The sequence below is a fragment of the Taudactylus pleione genome, unplaced genomic scaffold (assembly GCF_031769625.1).
Source record: "Taudactylus pleione unplaced genomic scaffold, aTauple2 ptg000073l, whole genome shotgun sequence".
Lineage (NCBI taxonomy): Eukaryota > Metazoa > Chordata > Amphibia > Anura > Myobatrachidae > Taudactylus > Taudactylus pleione.
In genome coordinates this window covers 1,109,920-1,127,260 of record NW_028284475.1, presented here as the reverse complement: position 1 = coordinate 1,127,260, position 17,341 = coordinate 1,109,920, and the positions used below count along the sequence as shown (strand labels likewise).

General features: G+C 45.1%; 1 protein-coding gene across 3 annotated transcripts; it reads left to right on the top strand.

The window, feature by feature from the left end:
- The first annotated feature begins 8,317 nt into the window (after nucleotides 1-8,317).
- On the top strand, nucleotides 8,318-16,492 carry APOA2 (apolipoprotein A2). Of its 3 annotated transcripts, none has more exons than XM_088467686.1 (6): nucleotides 8,318-8,370; nucleotides 9,590-9,670; nucleotides 10,138-10,210; nucleotides 14,464-14,540; nucleotides 15,877-16,015; nucleotides 16,302-16,492. In XM_088467686.1, the coding sequence occupies exons 4-6, from the start codon at nucleotides 14,489-14,491 to the stop codon at nucleotides 16,399-16,401; spliced, it is 291 nt and encodes a 96-aa protein (XP_088323812.1). In that variant the 5' UTR covers nucleotides 8,318-8,370; nucleotides 9,590-9,670; nucleotides 10,138-10,210; nucleotides 14,464-14,488; the 3' UTR covers nucleotides 16,402-16,492. The 3 variants fall into 3 exon arrangements, with proteins under 3 accessions (XP_088323812.1, XP_088323813.1, XP_088323814.1); XM_088467687.1 differs by having other exon boundaries at nucleotides 9,590-9,752; XM_088467688.1 differs by lacking the exons at nucleotides 8,318-8,370; nucleotides 9,590-9,670; nucleotides 10,138-10,210 and adding an exon at nucleotides 14,046-14,066.
- Nucleotides 16,493-17,341: the final 849 nt, after the last annotated feature.

Sequence of the window (17,341 nt, the reverse complement as noted above, 5' to 3'; positions counted from 1 at the left end):
ATACAGAACAAGGGAAGTGGTACTGCGCAGGTGTCTGTTCATACCGAAGAACTGATTCTGATAATTACATTCAGCATACAGAATATGGGAAGTGGTACTGTGCAGGTGTCTGTTCATACCGAAGAAAAACAAATACTGAGAATTACATCCAGCATACAGAACAAGGGAAGTGGTACTGTGCAGGTGTCTGTTCATACCGAAGAACTGATTCTGATAATTACATTCAGCATACAGAATATGGGAAGTGGTACTGTGCAGGTGTCTGTTCATACCGAAGAAAAACTAATACTGAGAATTACAACCAGTATACAGAACAAGGGAATTGGTACTGTGCAGGTGTCTGTTCATATCGAAGAACTGATTCTGATAATTACATTCAGCATACAGAATATGGGAAGTGGTACTGTGCAGGTGTATTTTCATACAGAATAAAAACTAATACTGAGAATTACATCCAGCATACAGAATAAGAGAAGTGACACTGTGCAGGTGTCTGTTCATACCGAAGAAAAACTAATACTGAGAATTACAACCAGTATACAGAACAAGGGAAGTGGTACTGTGCAGGTGTCTGTTCATACCGAAGAAAAACTAATACTGAGAATTACATCCAGCATACAGAACAAGGGAAGTGGTACTGCGCAGGTGTCTGTTCATACCGCAGAAAAACTAATACTGAGAATTACAACCAGTATACAGAACAAGGGAAGTGGTATTGCGCAGGTGTCTGTTCATACCGAAGAAAAACTAATACTGAGAATTACATCCAGCATACAGAACAAGGGAAGTGGTACTGTGCAGGTGTCTGTTCATACCGAAGAAAAACTAATACTGAGAATTACATCCAGCATACAGAACAAGGGAAGTGGTACTGTGCAGGTGTCTGTTCATACCGAAGAAAAACTAATACTGAGAATTACAACCAGTATACAGAACAAGGGAAGTGGTACTGTGCAGGTGTCTGTTCATACCGAAGAACTGATTCTGATAATTACATCCAGCATACAGTATATGGGAAGTGGTACTGCGCATGTGTATTTTCATACCGAAGAAAAACTAATACTGAGAATTACATCCAGCATACAGAACAAGGGAAGTGGTACTGCGCAGGTGTCTGTTCATACCGAAGAAAAACTAATACTGAGAATTACATCCAGCATACAGAACAAGGGAAGTGGTACTGCGCAGGTGTCTGTTCATACCGAAGAAAAACTAATACGGAGAATTACAACCAGTATACAGAACAAGGGAAGTGGTACTGTGCAGGTGTCTGTTCATACCGAAGAACTGATTCTGATAATTACATTCAGCATACAGAATATGGGAAGTGGTACTGCGCAGGTGTATTTTCATACAGAATAAAAACTAATACTGAGAATTACATCCAGCATACAGAATAAGAGAAGTGACACTGTGCAGGTGTCTGTTCAGACAGAAGACCACATACTGATAATTACATTAAGCATACAGTATAATGGAAGTGGTATTGTGCAGGTGTCCATTCATACTGAAGAACTGATATTGAAAATTACATACATTATAAGGGAAGTGGTACTGTGAGGGTGTCTGCTCATACAGAAGAACTGATACTGAGAATTACACCCAGCATTCAGAATAAGAGAAGTGGTGCTGTGCATATATATTCATGAAGAACTGATAATAAGAATGCATACAGAACAAGAGAAGTGGTACTGTGCATGTGTCTGTTCGCACAGAGTAACTGATACTGATAATTACACCCAGCATACTGAATAAGAGAAGTGGTGCTGTGCATATATCTGTTGATGAAGAACTAATAATAAGAATGTATCCAGCATACAGAACAAGAGAAGTGGTACTGTGCATGTGTCTATTCACACAGAGTAACTGATACTGAGAATTACACCCAGCATACTGAATAAGAGAAGTGGTACTGTGCATGTGTCTATTCACACAGAGTAACTGATAATGAGAATTACACCCAGCATACTGAATAAGAGAAGTGGTGCTGTGCATATACTGATAATAAGAATGGATCCAGCATACAGACCAAGAGAAGTGGTACTGTGTACATGTCTGTTGACACGGAGTCACTGATACTGAGAAGTATACCCGGTATACAGAATAAGAGAAGTGATGCTGTGCATATAGTGATAATAAGAATTGATCCAGCATACAGACCAAGAGAAGTGGTACTGTGTACGTGTCTGTTCACACAAAGTCACTGATACTGAGAAGTACACCCGGTATACAGAATAAGAGAAGTGGTGCTGTGCATATAGTGATAATAACAATGGATCTAGCATACAGACAAGAGAAGTGGTACTGTGTACGTGTCTGTTCACACAAAGTCACTGATACTGAGAAGTACACCCGGTATACAGAACAAGGGAAGTGGTACTGTGCAGGTGTCTGTTCATACCGAAGAAAAACTAATACTGAGAATTACATCCAGCATACAGAACAAGGGAAGTGGTACTGTGCAGGTGTCTGTTCATACCGAAGAAAAACTAATACTGAGAATTACAACCAGTATACAGAACAAGGGAAGTGGTACTGTGCAGGTGTCTGTTCATACCGAAGAAAAACTAATACTGAGAATTACAACCAGTATACAGAACAAGGGAAGTGGTACTGTGCAGGTGTCTGTTCATACCGAAGAAAAACTAATACTGAGAATTACATCCAGCATACAGAACAAGGGAAGTGGTACTGTGCAGGTGTCTGTTCATACCGAAGAAAAACTAATACTGAGAATTACAACCAGTATACAGAACAAGGGAAGTGGTACTGTGCAGGTGTCTGTTCATACCGAAGAAAAACTAATACTGAGAATTACATCCAGCATACAGAACAAGGGAAGTGGTACTGTGCAGGTGTCTGTTCATACCGAAGAAAAACAAATACTGAGAATTACATCCAGCATACAGAACAAGGGAAGTGGTACTGTGCAGGTGTCTGTTCATACCGAAGAAAAACTAATACTGAGAATTACAACCAGTATACAGAACAAGGGAAGTGGTACTGTGCAGGTGTCTGTTCATACCGAAGAAAAACTAATACTGAGAATTACATCCAGCATACAGAACAAGGGAAGTGGTACTGTGCAGGTGTCTGTTCATACCGAAGAAAAACTAATACTGAGAATTACAACCAGTATACAGAACAAGGGAAGTGGTACTGTGCAGGTGTGTGTTCATACCGAAGAAAAACTAATACTGAGAATTACATCCAGCATACAGAACAAGGGAAGTGGTACTGTGCAGGTGTCTGTTCATACCGAAGAAAAACAAATACTGAGAATTACATCCAGCATACAGAACAAGGGAAGTGGTACTGTGCAGGTGTCTGTTCATACCGAAGAACTGATTCTGATAATTACATTCAGCATACAGAATATGGGAAGTGGTACTGTGCAGGTGTCTGTTCATACCGAAGAAAAACTAATACTGAGAATTACAACCAGTATACAGAACAAGGGAATTGGTACTGTGCAGGTGTCTGTTCATATCGAAGAACTGATTCTGATAATTACATTCAGCATACAGAATATGGGAAGTGGTACTGTGCAGGTGTATTTTCATACAGAATAAAAACTAATACTGAGAATTACATCCAGCATACAGAATAAGAGAAGTGACACTGTGCAGGTGTCTGTTCATACCGAAGAAAAACTAATACTGAGAATTACAACCAGTATACAGAACAAGGGAAGTGGTACTGTGCAGGTGTCTGTTCATACCGAAGAAAAACTAATACTGAGAATTACATCCAGCATACAGAACAAGGGAAGTGGTACTGCGCAGGTGTCTGTTCATACCGCAGAAAAACTAATACTGAGAATTACAACCAGTATACAGAACAAGGGAAGTGGTATTGCGCAGGTGTCTGTTCATACCGAAGAAAAACTAATACTGAGAATTACATCCAGCATACAGAACAAGGGAAGTGGTACTGTGCAGGTGTCTGTTCATACCGAAGAAAAACTAATACTGAGAATTACATCCAGCATACAGAACAAGGGAAGTGGTACTGTGCAGGTGTCTGTTCATACCGAAGAAAAACTAATACTGAGAATTACAACCAGTATACAGAACAAGGGAAGTGGTACTGTGCAGGTGTCTGTTCATACCGAAGAACTGATTCTGATAATTACATCCAGCATACAGTATATGGGAAGTGGTACTGCGCATGTGTATTTTCATACCGAAGAAAAACTAATACTGAGAATTACATCCAGCATACAGAACAAGGGAAGTGGTACTGCGCAGGTGTCTGTTCATACCGAAGAAAAACTAATACTGAGAATTACATCCAGCATACAGAACAAGGGAAGTGGTACTGCGCAGGTGTCTGTTCATACCGAAGAAAAACTAATACTGAGAATTACAACCAGTATACAGAACAAGGGAAGTGGTACTGTGCAGGTGTCTGTTCATACCGAAGAACTGATTCTGATAATTACATTCAGCATACAGAATATGGGAAGTGGTACTGCGCAGGTGTATTTTCATACAGAATAAAAACTAATACTGAGAATTACATCCAGCATACAGAATAAGAGAAGTGACACTGTGCAGGTGTCTGTTCAGACAGAAGACCACATACTGATAATTACATTAAGCATACAGTATAATGGAAGTGGTATTGTGCAGGTGTCCATTCATACTGAAGAACTGATATTGAAAATTACATACATTATAAGGGAAGTGGTACTGTGAGGGTGTCTGCTCATACAGAAGAACTGATACTGAGAATTACACCCAGCATTCAGAATAAGAGAAGTGGTGCTGTGCATATATATTCATGAAGAACTGATAATAAGAATGCATACAGAACAAGAGAAGTGGTACTGTGCATGTGTCTGTTCGCACAGAGTAACTGATACTGATAATTACACCCAGCATACTGAATAAGAGAAGTGGTGCTGTGCATATATCTGTTGATGAAGAACTAATAATAAGAATGTATCCAGCATACAGAACAAGAGAAGTGGTACTGTGCATGTGTCTATTCACACAGAGTAACTGATACTGAGAATTACACCCAGCATACTGAATAAGAGAAGTGGTACTGTGCATGTGTCTATTCACACAGAGTAACTGATACTGAGAATTACACCCAGCATACTGAATAAGAGAAGTGGTGCTGTGCATATACTGATAATAAGAATGGATCCAGCATACAGACCAAGAGAAGTGGTACTGTGTACGTGTCTGTTCACACAAAGTCACTGATACTGAGAAGTACACCCGGTATACAGAATAAGAGAAGTGGTGCTGTGCATATAGTGATAATAACAATGGATCTAGCATACAGACAAGAGAATTGGTACTGTGTACGTGTCTGTTCACACAGAGTCACTGATACTGAGAAGTACACCCGGTATACAGAATAAGAGAAGTGGTGCTGTGCATATAGTGATAATAACAATGGATCTAGCATACAGACAAGAGAATTGGTACTGTGTACGTGTCTGTTCACACAGAGTAACTGATACTGAGAATTACACCCAGCATACTGAATAAGAGAAGTGGTACTGTGCATGTGTCTATTCACACAGAGTAACTGATACTGAGAATTACACCCAGCATACTGAATAAGAGAAGTGGTGCTGTGCATATACTGATAATAAGAATGGATCCAGCATACAGACCAAGAGAAGTGGTACTGTGTACATGTCTGTTGACACGGAGTCACTGATACTGAGAAGTATACCCGGTATACAGAATAAGAGAAGTGGTGCTGTGCATATACTGATAATAACAATGGATCTAGCATACAGACAAGAGAAGTGGTACTGTGTACGTGTCTGTTCACACAGAGTCACTGATACTGAGAAGTACACCCGGTATACAGAATAAGAGAAGTGGTGCTGTGCATATACTGATAATAACAATGGATCTAGCATACAGACAAGAGAAGTGGTACTGTGTACGTGTCTGTTCACACAGAGTCACTGATACTGAGAAGTACACCCGCCGTACAGAATAAGGGCCGTGGCACTGTACAGGTGTATGTTCAGACAGAAGACCTCATACTGACAATTACATCCAGCATATAGAACCAGGGAAGTGACTGTGCATATGTCTGTACTGTACATAGATAACTGATGCTGATAATTGCATACAGAATAAGAGAAGTGGTACTGTGCATGTATCTTTATACAGATGAACTGATACTGAGAATTACATCTAGCATACGGAGAACAAGAAATAAGGGCAGATATCCTGGAACAGCGGTAAAGTGATTTCCATGTACATATTCTATCTGCCCCACAATCTCAGTAAACATGGATCCAGCTGATGACGTGTCCAAGGTCCACATTGCAGAGGCTGCAGGTCAGAGCCAGCATGGAACAAGCTTATCAGTGGCTGCTGTGATTGCACCTTGTGTGTAATAACCTCGGTGTGTTTGCATCACCTCGGCCTTTAACCTGTGCTGCAAATACTGACACAGGTGACACAAATCCACACAGCAGCAACAGGAAAGTGAGCAGCCAGACATCGCTGACAGGATATGCCGTCCTCACCTACAACATCTACATCCAGTGATAGTCCCCTTATATGTATTTACCTATACATTCCAGACAGGACCCTAGAACCGGCCTCCCGGTAGGGTTAGGAGGCCGACACCTGTCCTCCGATGCCTTGTCTGTGCGGGGGGCACCCTAGCCTTCAATATTTGCAAGTCTTGTCAGCAGCCTGAACAAATGCCTACAGCCATCAGATAACCGAACTTAGGGGCATATGTATCAAAGCTTGACGTGAGATAAAATTGTGAGATATATATCACCAACCAATCAGCTTCTACCTTACATTCTGCAGGCTGTTTAAGAAATGATAGTTTGGAGCTGATTGGTTGGTGATATATATTCTCACATCAAGCTTTAGTACATATGCCCCTTAGTCTCTAGTCTCATCTGGGTGCTGTTTGCTAACACTGGGAGCACGAGATAAAGTTGGTGCAGGTTTCCCCAATATATTTGGAAATACGGCAATAGCAATAAAGGCCGCACATTCCTCCCGATATCCAACCGGCGGGGAATTCCACGCAGGAGAGTAAGCTGACTGTTTACATAACCGGTTTTACATATTAGGACTAGGCAAAGGGGTCCGAACTAATGAACAGTGGGCCTGATTCAGAGCCGGACGCTCTGAACGAGCGCCCACTCGGAATCAGGGCATTTTTTATTTTTTTTTGGTGCGTCCTCCTGGACGCTCGCATAGCTGTGCTTATGCGAGCGTCCATGATGATGGTCGCGATGGTCAAGACCATCGGGCTTGCGACGAGACCCTGCGGTAGGGTCTCGGTGACCACAAGCCCTGGAGTGCTTTTGGCTCTATCAGAGCCAAAATCACTCCCACTGACATCACTAGTGATGTCAGTGGGGCCGGACCCAGACGGTAGGCGTTCCCATGGGAACGCCTCCGTCTGGCAGCCATACCCCCAGCACGCCCACCAAAGGGGGCGTGCTGTCACTCACCATCGACAGCACGCCCCCTTTGGTGCGAGACCCGGAGCGACAGCTTGGCTGTCGCTATGCGGGTCTCGCGCATGCGCACGACGGAGCTCCCTCCGTCGTGCACATCCACTCGCGAGCGGGTCTGAATCAGGCTCAGTGTCATTGCGTATTGGGGCGTAAAATAGATTGTTTACCGGGCAGAAAAAGGATGAAATGTCTCAGAACTACATACTTAGGGCCTGATGTATAAATGAACCAATGCAGACGTTTATGCGGAAGATCGATTGTGCAACTGATGATGCGTCTCTACTCAAGCGGTTTTCATTAGACGCCGCTAGTGGGCATCTCAATACAAATGAACTATATAATTTGTACTCTCTTTCTACAGCCTATTTCAGTGCACGTTTGCAAACTTTCCACACAAAGGCGCCATCTTGGGTCCCATAACCAGTCAGCAAAGGGCAAGTGCAGACAGAAGGACGTGACAACCCGACAATCTCAGCTGGACCTGCATGGTGTACTCGGTGTTGTGTTTGGGTTCTTGGACTGTGACCTCAGAGCTCCAGTCTAGGACATGTTGGTACATTCCCTGCTTTCCACAGAGAACAACACAACAATCCTTTCAACATTTCAAATGCCCAAGAAGAAAATAAAAGGGGACATATTGTCATATGCAAGAGCGTTCAAACTTCCTACAGGGCGGCGCTACCACTAGGAGAACCTTGGCGATCATCAAGGGTGCCAGCCTTTATGTCGCTGTGTGCCAGTCATTAACACGGCAGCCAGCACCTTCTTGCCCATGAAGCTACCAGCTGATGCGTATCCATGTATTTAATGGGCAAGAAGTGTGATGTCATGCAATGATGTCACAGCCTGGCACTAAACCCTCGAGTATGACATGGCACCTAAACAAGGCTTCACGCAAGGTAAAATCAGGGTGGGGTGCAGCTTACACCTGCAGATGGATGCTTAGTTAGGATAGATGGGCAGATACCTGTATTAGGACAAACTCCGCCATTACAGTCCAGGTCTTAAGGATAGCCATGCTTGAGCACTGGTGACTTAATTAGTACCTCAGTCAATTTGATTTAACCATCTGGACTCGAGCATGGATATCCTCTAAACCTGGACTGTAATGGGGGAGTTTGGGAAACTCTGCCTTAAGCTGTAATGCAAATTCTAGGATCCTGAAACATAGATTGCCATGCTTGCTGGGATTTGTAGTTCCTTTACAGTTTGTTAGACTCAGGGCCTGATTCAGAGCCGGACGCTATTTGCACTCGCTCATTCAGAAAAAGGGGACGGATATTTAAATAGAGCGCTCGCTCTATGCAGTCTATTGACGCCTCTATGTCTGAACGAGCGAACGAAACATGCGCTCTCTATTTTTTTAAAAATGCCCCCTGGCCGCTCGCATCCTACGTCATCTCCGCTATTTATTAGATTAATCGAGTACATCGAAAGGCGTATGAACTGCTCGCAGTGCTTGTGGTAGCATTTTCCTACCGCAATCATGCGAGCAGTTCAGGCTAAAAGACAACCAAGTGACGTGGTCGATGACGCTTAATTATCCACACCCTTAAAACGCCCGTTTTGACCGTTTGGCACGCCTGCGTTCGGATCTCCACTCCCCGTTTTCAAGCACCTTCCCCTGTTACCGCCCACAAACGCCTCATTCTGTCACTCAAATTAGCAGGCATTCGCTATTTTGCGAGCACACAATTTCCGACCGCAATGACTGGTTCGCGCATGCGTATTACAACCCATACGCAGTTGTGCGAACATCGCTCGGAGCGAACGAGCGGCCGCTTACGAGCGGCTCTGAATCAGGCCCTCGGATCCCTCTCTACGTCCATACGTACGTACATATACATAGGGTTACCATACTGTCCCTTTAAAACTTAAAAAAAATATTTTTTTTTTTACTTCAACTTCCTCTTTTTCACCCAAACTCGGATGAATCATTTACCCTGGCTACTGAGAGACCATGGAAAGGCTGGCGGTGTGTGGGTGGGTGGGGGCTGGGATATAATACTGAGCGTACAAATCAATAACAATGGTTGCACAATGTCGGTGTGATGTAATAACACTTGTTTTCATTGCACTTTCTTATTTTGTTCTTGGTAATGGTGTTTTGTTTCACAGTATGTTCCCGGTGGGACTGGAATTAAGGACACAACCAGGTTACCTGACTATCATGATTTGTTAGTGGTGGAACAATCACAGGTGAGCCCGCCCCCCTGCGTCCTCTAACGTCACAGAGCAGTATTTGCTGCTAGAAGGCCTGAAAAGGATTTGAGTAAGAGAGGTATAATATTGATATGTTACATATTTACTAGGGATATAACACATATATCAAATGCTAAACTTTACTTGTAGAAACAAATGCTGGTACTCCCATCTATAAGACTTTTTTTTTTTTTGAAGATACATCAATAGAATTTTTGTTTTGAATTATTTTTGCTTTTCAGAAAATATAAAAGGGTTTCCGCTTTCACACGGGGTCGTCTGTTTCTGTTTTAACAAGAATCATGGCGGCACAAGTCCTGCTGCGTTACTCGTTCTGTTATCGCCATCTGATGGATGAAAAGTCGCAGAATTCTGTTTTTTTTTCTCAATGTTTAGTGGTTTCCAAATATATGTTTTATACCGTTTTTTAATATGACATGGCAAATAACTTTTTTTTTTAATAGGTTTCCACGAGTCCGGTGACAATACGTGCGCTCACATTCAATGCAGCCTAGTGATCGAAATAGAACATCGATGGTTAGTACCATTAAAGATTTGTCACCAATGCATGATGGTTTTGCCATCGATAGCAGAGATGTGATGTTTTATTTTCCTTACCCCTGTGAAGGAGGAATGAGGCTTAGCCCCCTTCCCCAATGCACCGCTAAGCTCATGTTACCTCCCCTGATTGGCCCGATGCCTGGCTTGTCAGGGATGTGCTTCGCTTTGTGAAACCATCAATGGTTTGCCGTTGAGGGTTTCATGCTATCGATGCTAAGCACCGATGGTACCACTTCAACGGTCATCCCCAGTTCAGCCGTGGCAGGAACAGGACACGTGTAATTCGCATGGCCTTAGGCTGGGAAGCCACTTGTCCCTCAGTCTCACTACACTATGGGGCCTGATTCTTTGATGTACGCAATGCCGATAATTACTCAGATCGATTGTTTGCCATTGTGCATGCAAGTAAGCTGATGTGGCACTCTCAGCGATTGTTTTGTAATCACACACTGGCAAAGTGAGTGACAGGTAGCCAGGTTACTCAGCCCCTAACCACAAAGATTGTCCATGGATGGAGCAATTGTGGAATATGGCAGAAGTACCGTAACACCCAGCAGACTCGTCTGTGTACAGCTGGGCCCAGACACAGACATGGAGGAGATAAGAGGCCGTCTTCCCCTAAGCTTCCGTGTCTCGGCAATACATCCTCATCACCTTTGGAGCTGGGTGACGGGTCCAGGAAAGGACCGTATTCCGTGTAGCATGCATAGTCAGCTGCAGATATGGAGGGTCACAGAGAACAAGCAGCTCTGATATAGTGCTGAACCAAAGAGCACACTGATAGGACTGTACTGTACTGCTCAGACATCAACCTTCTTCCTCCATAGTAACAACAGGCTGGGAGCGACCGAAACCATCTACTCCCGGGATAACACCCCTCAGGTGCTGCAAAACTACAAGTCCCAGCATATCCTGCCAGACTTCAGAGCATGCTGGGACTTGTAGTTATAGAGTACCTGGAGAGTCACAGGTTGTGCAGTCCTGGAATATAACACGTGACTAAATCTATTTACGCTAGTATCTGCACGTGCACCTCCCCATGCTGTGTGCCACAGATCCGCCATCACTAGTATCTGCACGTGCACCTCCCCATGCTGTGTGCCACAGATCCGCCATCACTAGTACCTGCACGTGCACCTCCCCATGCTGTGTGCCACAGATCCGCCATCACTAGTATCTGCACGTGCACCTCCCCATGCTGTGTGCCACAGATCCGCCATCACTAGTATCTGCACGTGCACCTCCCCATGCTGTGTGCCACAGATCCGCCATCACTAGTATCTGCACGTGCACCTCCCCTTGCTGTGTGCCACAGATCCGCCATCACTAGTATCTGCACGTGCACCTCCCCATGCTGTGTGCCACAGTTCCGCCATCACTAGTATCTGCACGTCCACCTCCCCATGCTGTGTGCCACAGATCCGCCATCACTAGTATCTGCACGTGCACCTCCCCATGCTGTGTGCCACAGATCCACCATCACTAGTATCTGCACGTGCACCTCCCCATGCTGTGTGCCACAGATCCGCCATCACTAGTATCTGCACGTGCACCTCACCATGCTGTGTGCCACAGATCCGCCATCACTAGTATCTGCACATGCACCTCCCCATGCTATGTGCCACAGATCCGCCATCACTAGTATCTGCACGTGCACCTCCCCATGCTGTGTGCCACAGATCCGCCATCACTCGTATCTGCACGTGCACCTCCCCATGCTGTGTGCCACAGATCCGCCATCACTAGAACCTGCACGTGTACCTCCCCATGCTGTGTGCCACAGATCCGCCATCACTAGAACCTGCACGTGTACCTCCCCATGCTGTGTGCCACAGATCCACCATCACTAGTATCTGCACGTGCACCTCCCCATGCTGTGTGCCACAGATCCGCCATCACTAGTACCTGCACGTGCACCTCCCCATGCTGTGTGCCACAGATCCGCCATCACTAGTATCTGCACGTGCACCTCCCCATGATGTGTGCCACAGATCCGCCATCACTAGTACCTGCACGTGCACCTCCCCATGCTGTGTGCCACAGATCCGCCATCACTAGTACCTGCACGTGCACCTCCCCATGCTGTGTGCCACAGATCCGCCATCACTAGTATCTGCACGTGCACCTCCCCATGCTGTGTGCCACAGATCCGCCATCACTAGTATCTGCACGTGCACCTCCCCATGCTGTGTGCCACAGATCCGCCATCACTATTATCTGCACGTGCACCTCACCATGCTGTGTGCCACAGATCCACCATCACTAGTATCTGCACGTGCACCTCCCCATGCTGTGTGCCACAGATCCGCCATCACTAGAACCTGCACGTGCACCTCCCCATGCTGTGTGCCACAGATCCGCCATCACTAGAACCTGCACGTGCACCTCCCCATGCTGTGTGCCACAGATCCGCCATCACTAGTATCTGCACGTCCACCTCCCCATGCTGTGTGCCACAGATCCGCCATCACTAGTATCTGCACGTGCACCTCGCCATGCTGTGTGCCACAGATCCGCCATCACTAGTATCTGCACGTGCACCTCCCCATGCTGTGTGCCACAGATCCGCCATCACTAGTATCTGCACGTGCACCTCCCCATGCTGTGTGCCACAGATCCGCCATCACTAGTATCTGCACGTGCACCTCCCCATGCTGTGTGCCACAGATCCGCCATCACTAGTATCTGCACGTGCACCTCCCCATGCTGTGTGCCACAGATCCGCCATCACTAGTATCTGCACGTGCACCTCCTCATGCTGTGTGCCACAGTTCCGCCATCACTAGTATCTGCACGTGCACCTCCCCATGCTGTGTGCCACAGATCCGCCATCACTAGTATCTGCACGTGCATCTCCCCATGCTGTGTGCCACAGATCCGCCATTAGTATTGGCAAGTGCACCTCCCCATGCTGTGTGCCACAGATCCGCCATTAGTATTGGCAAGTGCACCTCCCCATGCTGGATGCCACAGATCTGCCATTATTAGTATTGGCAAGTGCACCTCCCCATGCTAGGCACAGGAAATCTGCCTGGGAACAGGCTTCCCTCCCCTGTATGTATGTATATGTATGTATATATATATATATATATATATATATATATATATGCCTCAGAATAGCAGATTTGGACGTCCGGTAGCAGAAATGTGGTCGGTGACTGGGAGGTAATGGGGGGGAGGGTGGCTAAATTAACGCACGCAGATGTTGCATCTTATGGGAGTGATGCAGGCGTGCCACGCGTCTACAGCAACAAGCGGTATTACTGTGTGTACGGACGCTGACAGCGGGTGTCTCAGTCCTCGCACAGTCAGACGCACGGATGTACATTAGGGAGGGGCGTTGTAGCGGTATTAGCATTAGGACGCAGCTGCGACGGCCTCATTCCGCTGAGGACCATTAATCAGTCCTGGACATGGATGTGGCACCTATGGTAGTTACACCTATGGATGTGGCACCTATGGTAGTTACACCTATGGATGTGGCACATTGTATGTGGATTTATGGCATCATCTCCTTATCGGTGACCAGGATCCACGTGATAAATGACTGACTGCAGAGACTGGCAGGACCCTCATCCATACACCCCTCAGATTTATTCCCCATACCCAGGCAGCACAACACATAGTCAGCATAAGGCCAGGGAGATAAAGGGACTCCACGTTGGAGGCACAGAGACCTTTACACCTCAGTTGGGTAATCAGTCTGTCAGCAGCTAAAGGCCAATGGGAAGAGCTCAGGGATGGGCCGACCAGGGCCATCTCAGTATATAAAGGACACGTCCAGGACCTGCACATCATCCCAGGAATAGAGGATTACCTACACACCACTCAGGTAAGTCACCATCGCCCCTCGGTGTCAGTCAGTGGTAGTACTTCTCAGTGGTGCCCATTGCGGCATCATCTTGATAAAGTTTGGCTTTTTTGAATGTCCCCTGGTAGTTTTCAAAACTTCTTTCATGTTAGTCCCAAATAACTGTTCCAAACTTTTTTTTTTCCTGTGGGGGTTGGGGGCGGGGGCGTCATTGGGTCCTTTGAGAGCAATTTGCATTTTTGCTATAGATAAAATCACTAAAGGTAGCATTTTTAGACAATACTGAACCTATATGACATACAGTACAGTTACTTCAAATGCACGTTATGGAAACTCCACCAACAGAGATAATATCAGATCAATGTACAATAATTAGTGATTGCAGTCCAATAATAGGGACTTATATGTCATATTCCAGGACTTGCACACACATCGCTACAGACATGAAGGTCTTGGCTCTGGCGGTGCTGATCATCACCATCAGCAGCTTAGAAGGTAAGACGGAAACTAAACCTGTGTTATTTATAGTTGTTTTCACTTAGATGTGTAAGTTGTTCACTGCATGCTGCCATATTTCCTGCACAGGTCACGGCACAGTAGTGTATGAAATAGCAAAGGATTATTTTTATATTATTATATTATTCCTCTGCCTGTTACTACCATACCACTTCTAAAGCCTCAGCCTTGCCATGATCACTGGACTGTCTCTTGTATACAACACTCCTGTATAATTATGATTAATTTAAAAGGGTTGTCTACTAAACTTCTTTAAAAGGTTAATTATTGTGCATAGGTAAATTTATTTAATTTTTTGCTGATCTCTAATTGAACTAATAAAGACAAGCGAACGTGTGCTGTATAATATGTATGTATTATACTGAACAAAACTGATAAATAGGTCGATTACAATCTTACTTAGGTCTTACTAACAGTCGACTTTAATAGATTGATAAAAACAATCTAAGTCAATCAACATCGATGTTGTGTTTTAGGGGCTTAATCACACATTTACTAACAGACGATTGTTTTATATCGATTTTCATGTGTTCATAAATATGCAATTTAGCCCCTGAAACACAACATCGATGTTGATCGATTTGTAAAAAATTGATTACAATCGACCTTGAGTCAAAACACAGACCACGTAGTTTATGACAGTAAAATGGGAAATGGTAGGGGCAAGTTTGGGGAGGTGTGGGGCAAAGAATGGGAGTTGTGGCTGTGGGGGAGGCAAAATTTAGGTCGTGCAGGGTAAAGTCCTGAAGGTGGGAAGTCCTAAGTTTTGGGCAGCCGGTCAACAGACCAGGAGCTTCAGCAGTTGGTGATTGTTCCGACAACTAAGCGGCTGTACGCAGGTAACAAGTACTGAAATGACATACGGGGAGATGTACTAAGGAGAGTGATAAAGTACCAACCAATCAGCTCCTAGCTATCATTTTTCAAACACAGCCTGTAACACGACGGTTAGGAACTGAGTGGCTGGTAGTTTATCACTCTCCAGAGCTTAGTACATCTCCCCATAACAGTCAGATGGCATGACCGTGCTGGGCTGCTCCCTCCACACAGCGATGAGCTCTAAACGCTGCTGCCCGGGGCTTGGTGCCAGCTGGGTGTGCAAATCCCTTCACTCCAGTGAGACTGTAAGGGAGCTATCACCGTGATGTGTGTATCCCAATGCGTTTTGCCCTTGAGTTAGGCCAATTTCAAGGAATCCTTCCTTGGATTTTCCCGTCAATAATTTCGGGTGTGCCTCCGTCATCCTCAGTCACGTATATATAAATATATTGTTAGTATATGTCCTTTTTAATACTGTCTTTCTTGCCCTTTGTAGCTGGGGTGGTAAAGAGAGAAGCTCCGGGCGTCCAGCAGCAGGTCACCGATTTCTTCCAGACATTGTATGATTCCCTCAAGGCCAGCACCCAGGAAATGAAGGACAAATTTGATAATGGCGAACTACAAGCTCAGGCTGGGTGAGTTACATCTTAAATACATATCTGGGATATTGTCGCTGAAATAGAGCAAGGATCGGATGATATAAATCACTTGTGTCAGGAAAGGTCCACTCTCTAGCTATGGCCAGACTACCAGTCCCATGATGGAAAAGATGATGAGGGCTGTGATGAGGAGGGTAGACGTGATGCGGGTACATCAGAGCAGGAGCTGTAACATACACCACACAGCTGATAGGTGGGGATGGAGCACAGGTGAGCGGTCGCCGATTGCTGCATAAATTGTGATGGTGTCGTCTTTTTCTAGGCAACTGCTTGAACAGACCAAAACAAAGACAGAACCGCTGAAGGAGGAGCTGGACAAGCTTTTCGCAAAGATTTTGGATCTCGCCAAGCAGCATTATTAACCTCTTGGATCAGTGTCCTGTGACGTAACCTCGTCCGTACCCGCAATCTGTCTCGTCTTATGTTATTTTTTTTGTTAGCGTGTGACTGTGTCTTGTGTCATGTATTAAATCATTTGTCTTGACCAACATGGATGTAAGGAGCTGATTTTTGGGGTCAGAAACTAGCTTAACTGAGCAATCATTCTTTTTAAAGTGTTCAAATGTCTAGGTGGAGTGGAGGCAGCTATTTTGTTAGCAATTGTCATAAGTACATAGCCAGGACCCAGCGACATAACAGAGTGCAGCCTATCCTGTTACTAGGATCAGTTACATCACTGAGAATGCAGCCTATCCTGTTACTAGGAGCCAGTGACATCACTGAGAGAGCAGCCTGTCCAGTCACTAGGAGCCAGTGACATCACTGAGAATGCAGCCTATCCAGTCACTAGGAACCAGGGACATCACTAAAAAAGCTATGTGGATAGGGCAGTGGTTCTCAAACTCGGTTCTCAGGACCCCCACTCAGTTCACGTTTTCCAGGTCACCCAGCAGGTGCACAGGTGTATTCATTACTCACTGACACATTTTAATGGTCCACAGGGGAGCCACTTGTGATCCTGTGTGGAGACCTGGAAAACATGCACTGCTTGGGCTCCTGAGGACCAAGTTTGAGAACCTGTGGGATATGGGAATGATTGACGGCATAAATTGTACCGTTCCGAATCTGGTAGCAAGTTGTTAAATTAATTCACTAGGGAAGAGATTCCCAAACTCTGCTGTTACAGTCCAGGGTTTGTTTTTTTTAGGGCCTCATTAACTAACAAGTTTTATCACCAAAATGAGTGATAAATGTCACTGTGTATGATAAATGTGCTCCAGCCAATCAGCTCCCAACTGTCATCTGTTTGGAAAATGACAGTTGGGAGCTGATTGGCTGGAGCACCATTTATCATAGGCATTG

Excerpts from the sequence above, each read along its gene's own strand:
- APOA2 (XM_088467686.1), top strand. The coding sequence starts at position 14,489 with ATGAAGGTCTTGGCTCTGGCGGTGCTGATCATCACCATCAGCAGCTTA. Across the intron at positions 14,541-15,876 it reads CACCATCAGCAGCTTAGAAG|CTGGGGTGGTAAAGAGAGAA; the intron begins GTAAGACGGAAA and ends TGCCCTTTGTAG. Across the intron at positions 16,016-16,301 it reads GAACTACAAGCTCAGGCTGG|GCAACTGCTTGAACAGACCA; the intron begins GTGAGTTACATC and ends GTCTTTTTCTAG.